A 12,669-nucleotide genomic window follows, 5' to 3' on the forward strand; every position below is an offset into this window, starting at 1 on the left:
TGGGGGAGCCTCCTCGCCTCGGCCTGCTGGCGGACAGCCTCCTCCGCCTCGGCCTGCTGGCGGGCAGCCTCCTCAGCCTCGGCCTGCTGGCGGACAGCCTCCTCCGCCTCAGCCTGCTGGCGGGCAGCCTCCTCCGCCTCGGCCTGCTGGCGGGCAGCCTCCTCCGCCTCAGCCTGCTGGCGGGCAGCCTCCTCCGCCTCGGCCTGCTGGCGGGCAGCCTCCTCCGCCTCGGCCTGCTGGCGGGCAGCCTCCTCAGCCTCGGCCTGCTGGCGGACAGCCTCCTCCGCCTCAGCCTGCTGGCGGGCAGCCTCCTCCGCCTCGGCCTGCTGGCGGGCAGCCTCCTCCGCCTCAGCCTGCTGGCGGGCAGCCTCCTCCGCCTCGGCCTGCTGGCGGGCAGCCTCCTCCGCCTCAGCCTGCTGGCGGGCAGCCTCCTCCGCCTCGGCCTGCTGGCGGGCAGCCTCCTCAGCCTCGGCCTGCTGGCGGGCAGCCTCCTCCGCCTCAGCCTGCTGGCGGGCAGCCTCCTCCGCCTCAGCCTGCTGGCGGGCAGCCTCCTCAGCCTCGGCCTGCTGGCGGGCAGCCTCCTCCGCCTCAGCCTGCTGGCGGGCAGCCTCCTCAGCCTCGGCCTGCTGGCGGGCAGCCTCCTCCGCCTCGGCCTGCTGGCGGGCAGCCTCCTCCGCCTCGGCCTGCTGGCGGGCAGCCTCCTCAGCCTCAGCCTGCTGGCGGGCAGCCTCCTCCGCCTCGGCCTGCTGGCGGGCAGCCTCCTCAGCCTCGGCCTGCTGGCGGGCAGCCTCCTCCGCCTCGGCCTGCTGGCGGGCAGCCTCCTCCGCCTCAGCCTGCTGGCGGGCAGCCTCCTCCGCCTCGGCCTGCTGGCGGGCAGCCTCCTCCGCCTCAGCCTGCTGGCGGGCAGCCTCCTCCGCCTCGGCCTGCTGGCGGGCAGCCTCCTCAGCCTCGGCCTGCTGGCGGGCAGCCTCCTCCGCCTCGGCCTGCTGGCGGGCAGCCTCCTCCGCCTCAGCCTGCTGGCGGGCAGCCTCCTCCGCCTCAGCCTGCTGGCGGGCAGCCTCCTCAGCCTCGGCCTGCTGGCGGGCAGCCTCCTCCGCCTCAGCCTGCTGGCGGGCAGCCTCCTCCGCCTCGGCCTGCTGGCGGGCAGCCTCCTCCGCCTCAGCCTGCTGGCGGGCAGCCTCCTCAGCCTCGGCCTGCTGGCGGACAGCCTCCTCCGCCTCGGCCTGCTGACGGGCAGCCTCCTCCGCCTCAGCCTGCTGGCGGGCAGCCTCCTCAGCCTCGGCCTGCTGGCGGGCAGCCTCCTCAGCCTCGGCCTGCTGGCGGGCAGCCTCCTCCGCCTCGGCCTGCTGGCGGGCAGCCTCCTCCGCCTCAGCCTGCTGGCGGGCAGCCTCCTCCGCCTCAGCCTGCTGGCGGGCAGCCTCCTCCGCCTCGGCCTGCTGGCGGGCAGCCTCCTCCGCCTCAGCCTGCTGGCGGGCAGCCTCCTCCGCCTCAGCCTGCTGGCGGGCAGCCTCCTCCGCCTCAGCCTGCTGGCGGGCAGCCTCCTCCGCCTCAGCCTGCTGGCGGGCAGCCTCCTCCGCCTCAGCCTGCTGGCGGGCAGCCTCCTCCGCCTCAGCCTGCTGGCGGGCAGCCTCCTCCGCCTCAGCCTGCTGGCGGGCAGCCTCCTCCGCCTCAGCCTGCTGGCGGGCAGCCTCCTCCGCCTCAGCCTGCTGGCGGGCAGCCTCCTCAGCTTCGGCCTGCTGGCGGGCAGCCTCCTCCGCCTCAGCCTGCTGGCGGGCAGCCTCCTCCGCCTCGGCCTGCTGGCGGGCAGCCTCCTCCGCCTCAGCCTGCTGGCGGGCAGCCTCCTCCGCCTCGGCCTGCTGGCGGGCAGTGTGTTTCGGGTTTGTATGGTGCTGCATGCTGGCGGACTTTTGTGCCTCTTCGGAAAGCGTCATGTTTACACATTGTTTTGTTTCGTTCCTGTTGGAGAGACCGCGACGGTTCATGTCTTTGGATGTGACACGGTTGGTGTAACGGGGCATGTCTTCAAGGAGGTTGGCAGGTTCGACACTGAGTACTGGGTGCTAGTGCTCTGGGTGCTCAGACGCCAGATAAAGTCGTTTGAGATTGTGGTCGGGCTTAAGCTCGGTAGAGGCTGCGCGGAAAAGACTCACGAGTGTCAGCAGAAGGGAGCTCTAGTGAAGGAATTCCGGGTGTGATGATAGGAAGAGTGACTTGACCGCAAATGGATGGTTTCAGTGAGTGAATCGGGAGGTGACTGATCAAGTCTGAGGGAATGAAGTGAGAGGTATTTGTAGTACTGAGAGAGATCCAATTGATGAGAAGACAACAGCAGATTAGAGAAGGCCTTTGTGTAAAGCGAGCGTTGATAAAGGGCGCAACTAGGAGAAAGGAGGACGCGATGATGGCAAGGAAATAAATGAAAGACAGGCGTGCGAGCGTAAAGTCGGCCAGCGCCGCGGCTGTCTCGGCATACCTTTCTGGTGCCACACCGCTTTGTGGGAATGCAACCCCAGGGGGGGGGGAGGGGTCTACAGCGGAGGGGGTGAGGACGGGAGCCGTATTGGTGAGGTTGGGGCCAGCCTCACAGAATGGTTGCGCTGTAGTCGCGAGGCGATTCGCTGGAGGGGCTTTTGCGCCGGGTGCTGGTCGACGTCACACGGCGGGGCGGAGTGAGGGCGTAGCAGGACTGCATCCATCCCTCGAGGCTAGCTCTTTAATGGGCATGTGCGAGCGAGGGCGACGCGCAGGCTGCCTGCTCAAAAGTTGCTTGCACCCGCGTCATGTATGACGTTCAGAACCGCTTATAAGCGGCCTTACCAGATGGGACAGCTTTCCCGGCGGTCTTCGCTATGAGTCCAGTTGTGAATGCAACCTCCTCCCTGAGTGAAACTGTGCAGTTGTACGTGTATGTGGTGGTATTTGTGGTGGGTAGGACTGCACGGGCGATCTGCCTCCTCTCTCTGGTGCCCTTTCAGCTTGTCGTGTTGGTCAGGGTCAGCGCAGCCCTCTGAAGTGCGCGCGTGTTTGCTTCTGTATCGCTGTGAAGGGTACGGTGTTTGCGGATCGATTTGGCAACCACGTAGCGGTACAGTTTCCATATCGCTTTTTGGAAGGAACATGTTTGGGCTCCAGTTATCACTTGTGGCGTCGAGCCCTACCCCTACTCAAGGTGGGCAGCGAACTTGATCACTAAGTGGTCACCCGGCGCCATTGTGACGGTTCCGCAATCCTAGATGACGCGGTCGAGAGCCAAGGTGGCGTCGTCATGGTCCCATCTGCGCTGTGCCGTGCCGAGGTGTTATTGTTGCCTGCGCGCGTCAAGAATTTTCCCTTGAGCCAGTCGTTTAGAATGGCCCCAGCCTACTCGTGTCGTCATTTCGTATCCCACACCGGGTGGTGCGAGTTGGCTTTCATTCCAAGACGGTGAGGGATGAGTGCGGTGTCGCTTGGTACCTGGATCAAGAGAACTTTCCACGTCACCAGGTCATTCTTTGGCGTGTAGCCGGACGTGAGGCACGCTCGTCTAGTAGTGTCATTGCAGTAACGCCAGGCCACGACTGCTGCAGTTTCGCCCTTGGGAACGGGGGAGTGGACCCACACGCCTATAAGCATGTCCTGTTGCCTTTGCAGGGAGACGCCAGCGCCGTACCTCTTTTCTCTTGCAACGCGAGAACGCTGAAAGCAATGGGGACAAAATGCCCTACACGCCTGTTGAGGTGAAATTGATCTCTTGCCGAATACAGACTCGTGTAGCGGGAAGACGAGCAGAATAACTTGAAACGCTCATGCACGTATGGCGTGCGCCTTCGATTACGGCCATCGCTTACGATGGTATTCTTCGTCTCGATTGAACCACGGAGCAGGATTGACAAAAAAAGGGAAAAGCGTGAAGAGCAGAGGAAGAGATGCAGTGTGCGCAAGTGTGGCGCGGGTGTCGGTGAGTGCAGCAGAAATGCAGCGCAGCACGTCAAGCACACAAACAGAGAGAGGATATGTACTGCTGCCCAGCACTTGAGCCTCCTCTTCGGTGGTGGGAGAGTGTGTTCGCAAGTCGAGGCATAGCGCTCTTATTGCACATCACAGAGGCAGTGCGGCTCACTAAACCTTTTTCTTCACGCCGCCAGCCCTCCCCCCCCCCGATCCCGCTCCCTCCTTCTCCAGCCACGGCATAGTTTCTTTTATCGGAGTCGCACAGTAAGCGTTCTAGAGTGCGCATGTCAGCTGTAGTACGCCTTTTCCTTTCCTCGGCAACCAGTTCAATCAGCTCACTTGACTTTTTCAAGGAATGCGGAGTAATCGTGCACCGCGTGCGGCATCGCAGGATAGAGCAAATGAGTCGCTGCTGCACACAGACAGCTCCCCGCCCTCATTCGCACTCTATGCAAGAGTACCACTCCTATGTGGATTCAAGGTCGCCTCTACAGGGTACAAATCTACTTCTTCACAGCTTTTTTGTGGCCGCTCGTTGCCTTTCGTAGAGTTCCGGAGACATGCACATATTTTCCATCCCGCGGCCTCTTTGTTCCAGCGAGCGGCGCACGCGCAGCGGCTGTCTGCTGAGGTACCTTGGTGACCGTGAAGAAACTGTCCAGCCGTCCCTGCGTTTTCCTGGTGAGGGCAGCCCTCAGCCGCGCGATGCCCTTGTTGACGCGATCTGGGTTGAACAGCTTCTCCTTCACAAGAAACTGAATCAGCCCAACCTCGTCTGGCTCCGAAAATTGAATGTTGATCTCTTCCGCGGGAGTCACCTCCGGATTCTGGAAGAAGGCGCGGGCCTCCTTGTAATAAAAGTCGGCAGGCACGGGGTGCTTCGTGGTGTCAAGGGACTCTAGAAATGACTCGATGCTGCCATAGCGTTGAATGCCCTCCCACGCCTTTTGCGGCCCGATCCCGGGAACCTTGGGGACGTAGTCGCAGCCGAGAAGAATGCAAAGATCAACGAACTGGCCCATGGACAGACCCGTTATTTGCAGCACCTCGTCGAGGTGGATTTCTGCAATGGGTCGCTTCTTGGCGTCGCTGATGTTCAGATGGCGGAGCATGACTGTGGAGCCAAACGTCAAGGCGTCCATATCCTCCGTGCCCACCGCCCAAGCCTTGCCCTTCTTCACCAGCTCTGCGCACTGAGCCTCGGCTTCCGAAGGCGCTTGGATCACAGGAATCCCCATGAGCCGTAGAAGCTTCTTGCTCTCGTCAATCTGATCTCGACTCACGCGCACAGTTCGCTTACTCATCTTCTCCATCATTTCGTCGTCGCCAGCATCTTTCGCTTTCTCAAACTCCCTCTCTGCCTCAGCAGCCTTCTGACGGCGCATCTCCAGCTCGTCAGCCTTTAATTTCGGAGGCTTTCCATCAAAAACGTAGATGGGCTTGATCCCCTCATCGATCATGCGGAGAGTTCTGGCAAAGAGCCCGTTGAGGTGTGATGTCACGTCACCCTTTTCGTTTGTGAGCTCCAATCCCTGCCCGTCCTGGAACCCCTTCATGGCAATGATGAACTGGTAAATGCTCATGGAGGCGTCGATGGCGATGCGACGCCCAAAGAAGTTCTTCAGCTCTTGCTCCCGGATGGCATTTGGGGACTTGTCGTAGAGCAGCTTTGACAAACCTAAGATTCCCATCGTCTAAAACTGCAACGCGCCGCTCAGCCGTACATGTACTCCCCCTCCTACCGAAGAGCAAGAACGAGTTGGGCAGCTTTGGTTTTCTCCGAAACAGGCAGCCAGTGACGCCGTCCCGTCACCGGTAAACCAGTGTTCTTGGCGTGCCTCAAGGATGCAATGTTCTCCCGCTTGCCGTCGTTGTTCGCTACGAGATGCACACTGCGAGCAAGTCGCAAGTAACTCCGTGCGAATTCGTTCAGTGAGAACAGGGCACAAGAGAAGAGCGATCTGCGCGGCCACGGGGCGCACACAAATGCGAATGATACAGAGAGAGGGGGGATGCTGTCAGAGGAAGTGCTTAGAGGTCTCCCATGGAAGGGGAAAGACGGGGGAGACATGCAGCTCTGACCTTGCTGCTTGCGAACAAAGGCGGAATGGTGTCGATTGCCTTGGCACCACAGACGCAAGCAAAACCGCGGCAACTATACAAGTAGTATTTGTGCTCTTGCGGCGTGTCGCCTGAGGGTGAGATGATGAACTTTTTGTTTCTCCCTTTGGTTGTGTTTTGGCGCCGTGTTTCTTGACTCCGCAACGGTGGGTGCTATCTTGCTCACCACAGAAGGTGCAGACTACCTCGAATAGAAAGCACCGCTGTCGTGCCTCATCGCATCAGCACAGCAACAGAGATGATCACAACTATCAGACCGAGGAGGAGAAAGTGAGGCAACTGAGCAGGCGACGTCTTCGCTGCCTCCGCTGCAGATGTTTTGCTCTTCCTGCAGGGTTGGAAGAGTGGTTTTATACCGCGAACATCACCGCGTGAGACTCTTTGTCCGGTTGCATCCTCCATCATCTCCAACACCACTGCCCACTCGTCGTCTGTGACGGTATCTGTGCTGTCAAGGGCGTCGGCATCGCACTCGAGACGGCAGCAGTAGGATAAGTGAGCGTTGTGAGAGTTGAGCTCGATGAGGCGCGTAGTCCTGGACGTCCAAGCGGCCTTCAGCTGGCGGAAGAGAGTCTCGTAAAGCCCGCTAGCGCTCATGAGCGAAGGGACCATAACGACATGAATGCGAAGAGTGTTCGGCACCACACCACTCTGGATTAGCTCGATTTTGCTCGAAGACGAGGGTGCACGCGCCGTCAACGGAGCGTAGCTCTCGCCGTCCACTACCTGCGGAAGTGCATTGGAGCAGGAGATCAGTAAAGGCAAGGTGCTGTTGTACGTGTGCAAGGCACAACGAGCCTCAACGAAGGCGATATCGCTTTCCGAAACCTCCACTTTTTTCGCAGGCGCACCAAACATGCGGCAAGCGGGCGGGAGGTGTCTTTTTCCGTTGGGCACGACAGCCTCGATGAGCTCCTTCCTCTTCAAATCAGGCAGCTCCGCTGCCAGAGATGTCAGTGCAGCCGTGCCGCCCGCAAAGCCCAACACCTCGATGCCGAACGGGAGTACGTTCTCCAGACTTTCTATCTGCTCTTCGGCCACACTAGGATCGTCGCACTGCACATAGCCAGCTAGCACGCACACGGTGCAAGGTGCCTCATGTGCAGAGGAGGAGACGCAAGAGCGCTGCCCAATGAGTATCGAAACACCATCATGAGTCGGTGTCGCCGGCAGTGAAGTGGAGATGTGTAGTCGCCACATGCGATATTTTTTGAATGCAGGCGCAGTTGCTGTGAGAAGCACCGGTGAAAAGTAACATGGATGGAGGAAAGAAGGAGCCAGTAACGCCAAGGAAGAAGCAACGGCAGAAATTGTCTTTGGTGACTTTACGCAGGGAAGGCATCGTGGCGGCCCAGCTGACCCCCAGAACGAGTGCGCATTAAGAGCTTCTCAGCGAGGTTCCGGTGCAGTGAATGGATAATTCACCTTAGGAAAAGGAACGCCGCTCCCCTGGGGTAGGGTGGCGTTGTTAAACTACTGTGAGAACGGCACACTTTTACTTTTCTCTCGGATATGTGTGATTTCTTTGTCGCTGAGTGGGATAGGGGCACGTGTGTGTGTATTCGCTATTTCGACAATAAGCCAGATAAAAAATACACAAGAAAACGAATGGGGGAGGAAAATTTGTGCATACACACACGTTCGTACGCAGGACGGTACACACCCGCGCTACGGACAAGCGAGACAACACACGAGAGCACAAACAACAGAACCAACCGAGAAAAAAAGAGGAAATGTGGCATGTAAACGAGAGCATCTATGATCTCAGAATGAAGCACGGGAATGTGAGAAGAGGATGAAGAAGGCAAAGAATGGAGTGAGGGCAGCTCGTGCTGTGGCGGTGCTTGAGAAAGAAGCGCGACGCTGGACAAGCTGAGCACGTGCAAAGCGGCCCAAGCACAAAACTGTTGTCTGCAAGTGGCATGCATGCAAGCACGGCTATCCAACTTCCGACTGTCAGCGACCTCGCCTTTGGTGTTTCTTTTTTCCGTGTTCTGCACACACACACATAGCCCTTCATCTGCCCACATCGACAAATCACAAGTCGACCTCCCTCTTGTTTCGAGCGCCCCCCCCGCCCCTCGTCAGTGAAGAGAAAGGAGGGAAGGGAGAAGGGGAGAGGAAGCAGAGAAGGGGGGAGAGACACGTAGCAAGTCGGACACCCATCAAAGCCACTATGCGAATGACGAAAACATATATATATTAAACAGACAGCGAAAAACAAGATGAATGAATGAGCACGGGGTTGTTATACATGTCAGTCGTGGCCTTTACGAGCTGAAAAGTCGAGTAAATCCTCTGTGGTGACCCGAACTAAAAGAAACGTGGCCAGTGTTGTCCTTGATCTCTCGCAGCTTTCCTTCCTACACCTCGGAAAAGCATAAGCAATCGGTGCTCGCCTGTCCACACCACAGCAAAGAAAAGATTTCAAGAGACAGGCGTACGGAAAAAGGATGAGCAGAGGGCGGATGGGGTGGCAAAGGGAAACAGAGCATTACAAGCGAAGACGCACGCACACCAACGCAGACAGCGGCACAGAGAGAGGGAGAGAGCGGAAGAAGGGAAGAACCGAACCGCACAATATGCAAAGGGAAGAGCAATCAAGAACATTCGGGAAAAGGGTGCATAACGAGGTAGGTGCGGCAGGGCACCACCGTCATCTTTTTCTTCTCTCTCGCTTCATTTGTGTGAGGGGATAGCGCCTCCTTAGATGGGTTTGCTAGCAGGGGAAAGAGGGCACGTTGCCGCTGCTAGCAGAGTCGGCTCCGGGACTCGTGTGCATTTGGGGACTTTCCTTCTGGAACTCACACAGCACGCGCACACACGTGTATGCACAAAGCTATATCGGCATGCACCGTCAGAGGTCACGGATACACGAGAAAACACGAGGCGAGGGGGGGGGAAGAGGGACGCAAAAGGAGCATGAACATCTAAAGAACTGGAAACACGCGCACACACAGATACACAACAACCCACCACTGTCGGGCATACGCAGGGCCCCCTCCAGTCTGGTTTAAATCCGAAGACCGTGGAGAAAGGCAAGAGGCACTCATTAGCCTGGTGCCGCAGAGTTGCGTTTGCTTTGTGTGTGTGTGTGTGCCCTTTGCAAGAGCGAGTGTTAGTGCACTCATGCGACCAGGCCAGGCTGCCGAGGAACACTCGCAAAAGCCGCTGGCATGGACACGCAAAACAAGTGCACTCCCAAAAGCACTTGATGCACGAGTGTGGGCACACAACGCAAAGGTGATCAACGAGGTACAGTCGCTGATTCGACACGCAGTAAGGGCCAAATGCGTTCCAGCGAAAACGAGATCGTGCTTCGTTAGTTCGCACCCACCGACGGCTTCCAGTACACAGCCTCCTCGTGCACCGTGCCGCCACTCCCTCTACGTCAATGCTCACACTGAGGATATGCACTGGATATCGTCACATAACTTGGCGGCTACCATGGTAACGTGGGGGATTGCCTCCGTTGACCGACGGAGAGCGCTGGACGGAGGTGTTGGTGAGCTGGAGACCGTGTCTGGAATAAAGGAAGCGTCGACGCTCGGCATGATAACCTCCTTACGACTCTTCGCAGACGACCTCAGAGACGAGTTTGGCGGGTCGGTGTAGCGCAAAGAACCTCGCCCACTGCCCTTCAACAGAGGCAATCGCCTCGCTGGCCCCGTGTGGACCTTTGACAGACGGGCATTCGAGAAAGAGCCGCTCACAGGCGCTGTTGCGGCGAGCAAATCCGGTGCATTCTCGACGATCTCACCTACTAGGTTCTCCGGAATGGCCGAGACACTCAGCTCCTTGCTCATGTGAAGTCGCGGTCGGCGCTTCCGGGCGGTGGATGAGAAGTCACACGTCATGCACGACACCTTCTGAGCCCTGGCTGGAATGGCCTGACGATTGACGCGCCTGGCACTCGCCTCTTCAGGGATAGGGGTGCTTGCCGCAGAGGAAGTGTACAGGATGTGTGTCTCATCTGGCCGTTCGACGATCTCGCCGCTCTTCAGCTCGCCAATCATCGAGGTGTGTGCGCTGCGGGTGCGATGCACGTTCACCCGCCGTCCCTTAGCCGTCGCAGCGTTGGAGTGTTGAGCATCGTCAAGCTTGCCGGCCTCTCCCGTCTCTGGTTTGCTGTAGTCCAAAGCACGCCCGTTACCCTCGTCAGCAGGCCTGCGTCGACGCAGAAGCTTTTGCGTTCTCTTAGGTGGCGAAGTATCGTGCTGAAGCTCGACGCCCTTTAGCTCAGTGGCGCTCTCATCGTGAATCTCACACACCTCGTCTAAGTATACCTCGATGAAACTGCACGACTTGTTGTTCACCTTCGGACGGCGCTTCTTCTTCGTGGCGGAGTGTGCCTTGCCCTGAAGAGCGGTGTTGTTGTCGTCCAGACCACTGGCCACCTCGTTCGAGGGCTGATCAAACTGGGCGTTGTCGCCGGGGAGCTTGGTATGCGACCGCCGTGACTTTGCTTTCCTGGCAGGTGCCAGAGTGGCCGGTGGCACGCCTCTCGTATTCAATGGCGAGGGCTCCTCCAACACCTCGTCAGCTTCTAGATCGGGGAGGCTAGTGATGGAGAGGCTGCGGCAGAGTTTGTGAGGTGCGCGTCGGCGGCCGGCCTTGCGCTTGGTGCCTATTAACTCGTTCTCTTCTTGAATCACGCCAGGCTCCTCCGTGGGAACGCTACTAAAAGAGATGTTGTTGGCCTGCCGGTAGTTTCGGGTGCGCCGCTCAGGCTTCTTCGCCCCGGCAGGACGGGATGGCATGCGCGAAAGGCATCGTGACGTTGTGACAGCCTCCAAGAGTGGTGATTCGCGGCTCTCTGGGAGCTCCTGATTATCGTCGATGATCTCACCGGGAGGAGTGTCATCATCCACCTTTGAGATAGAAACGCTGCGGTCACCTCGGATTCGCGAGCGACGCACTTTCTTCGCAGGGGCCGACAGGGCGGTGCTCTCCTTTGCGGCGTACTTTGGCTGCTTCAACGACATTACCCTCGCGCCCACTTGCATGACCTGGCTGCTCGAGGCCGACAGGTTGCCCTCCTTTGTCTTCAACTTTTTGCTCGGGTTCGACATTATGAAGCTGTCCTTCAGTTTCTTCTGCGTGCCAGCTGGAGCAGACAGCTTTGTGACCTTCACTCTCTGCGAGCCTTGGGCTCTTGTGGAGGCCCTCTCATACATCTTCAGCATCTGCGTTTTTACAGAAATCACCTTTTCAGGTGGCAGTGACATAATAGCCGCCTTGATCTGTTCATCCAGCGCCGGTTGAGTAGCCATCACATTCTCGCCCGGCTTCTGTTCGAGCGCCTCCATCGCCTCCATGCACGCGCGAATCTGCTGCAGTGGTTCCAACTCACGACTGAAATTGCGGTCATTCCAGTCCAGTTTGTCAAACTCGCACAGCTTCACAGTCTGGCCTGATCCCTTCAAGCGTGCTACCAAGTGACGAATAGCATCGCCGTTGGATGGACTGCTCGACATGGCGCGGTTCTTCACTGCGCGCATCGCTGCTGCGACAGCCTCTTCTGAGGGTAGCGACATTATCGCCTTCTTGATCTTGTTATCCAACACAGATGCGCCACTCATCGTGCCCTCAGCAGGCTTTTCCTTGGCTACTTCCTTCGCCTCCATGTACGCACGGATCGGCTTCAGCAAAGCGAGTACCATGTCAAAATCGCGATTGCTCCAGTCCACCTCCTCAAAGGCACGCAGCGGCACTTCCGTGTTGGGATCTTTCAGGCGCCGCACGAGGTTCGCAATTGCCTCCGCCTTCTCCATCTCTGCTTCCCCACCTCTGTGCAACCGAATCCTAGGTTTTGATGGTCTAATTGGACAACTCTTGATAGCCTTCACCTTAGCGGCGATAGCATTATCCGGTGGAAGAGACTGAACAGCCTCCTTGACCGCATGGTTGTGCTTCGTGTTTTCCATAATGGGATTGCTCGCCTTCTCCTCGAGGAGCGCCTTGATCTCCTTGAGTGGTCCAAGTTCCTCTTTGAAGTTCTCATCGCTGAAGTCGACGAAGTCAAACGCCTCCAATGAAACCTCATCCGAGGGGTTGCGCAAGCGCTTGATCAACGTGTAGATGAGCTGAGCATTCAACGGGGCTTCCTCTTCATCGGGAAGCGAGACGGACAACTCGGTATCCAATATCTCGTATGTAGATTGCTTTACCTTTCCAATATTGTGAGTCTTCTTCCGTCTCTCAAACGCGATCGGAAGAGCACCGGAATTCGTCGAGGAAGTACCATCCTCATCTTTGTGATGGCTACTTACGGAAGACTTCACCTCAACCCGATTCACGTCCTTGGCGCCAGGGCCGCATTGCCGGCGTGTTCGGCTACGCTCAAGAAAAACCTCAAGTGGTGCATCTGAGAAAGAAAGGCTTTCCTGCCTCTCCTCCACCTCCAGTGCACCCAATGGAACTTTCGAGTAAGCTGGTGCGCCAGCACGGCGTCTGGGGTTGCTGCTGATGTACTCGAATGTCAACGGAACGTAATCTTCGCTATTGTCCGAGAGCAAGTCCGATGCCTCCGTCTCCTCGTAGGACGACGTCTCGTATTCATCATCACTGACTCGTCCCGCACGTCGAGAAGCACCGCCAGCCACGAAGTGCATCCGT

The 12,669-nt window shown here is 58.3% G+C and overlaps 4 protein-coding genes across 4 annotated transcripts; all 4 read right to left on the minus strand.

Annotated features, from left to right (window-relative positions):
• Positions 1-2: 2 nt before the first annotated feature.
• On the minus strand, positions 3-1,982 carry LINJ_27_0250 (kinetoplast-associated protein-like protein; the record flags this gene model as incomplete). Its single annotated transcript, XM_001466259.2, has 1 exon — positions 3-1,982. A coding segment is annotated over one exon (1,980 nt), but the record flags the coding sequence as incomplete, so codon positions are not given.
• A 2,451-nt stretch (positions 1,983-4,433) lies between these two features.
• On the minus strand, positions 4,434-5,621 carry LINJ_27_0260 (putative flap endonuclease-1 (FEN-1); the record flags this gene model as incomplete). The annotated part of the gene is made up of 1 exon (XM_001466260.1): positions 4,434-5,621. The coding sequence occupies one exon, from the start codon at positions 5,619-5,621 to the stop codon at positions 4,434-4,436; it is 1,188 nt and encodes a 395-aa protein (XP_001466297.1).
• Positions 5,622-6,264: 643 nt separating this feature from the next.
• On the minus strand, positions 6,265-7,251 carry LINJ_27_0270 (conserved hypothetical protein; the record flags this gene model as incomplete). Its single annotated transcript, XM_001466261.1, has 1 exon — positions 6,265-7,251. One exon carries the CDS (start codon positions 7,249-7,251, stop codon positions 6,265-6,267), a length of 987 nt encoding a protein of 328 aa, XP_001466298.1.
• A 2,198-nt stretch (positions 7,252-9,449) lies between these two features.
• LINJ_27_0280 (conserved hypothetical protein) lies at positions 9,450-12,665 on the minus strand (the record flags this gene model as incomplete). The annotated part of the gene is made up of 1 exon (XM_001466262.1): positions 9,450-12,665. One exon carries the CDS (start codon positions 12,663-12,665, stop codon positions 9,450-9,452), a length of 3,216 nt encoding a protein of 1,071 aa, XP_001466299.1.
• Positions 12,666-12,669: the final 4 nt, after the last annotated feature.

The sequence above is a fragment of the Leishmania infantum genome, chromosome 27 (assembly GCF_000002875.2).
Source record: "Leishmania infantum JPCM5 genome chromosome 27".
NCBI lineage: Eukaryota > Euglenozoa > Kinetoplastea > Trypanosomatida > Trypanosomatidae > Leishmania > Leishmania infantum.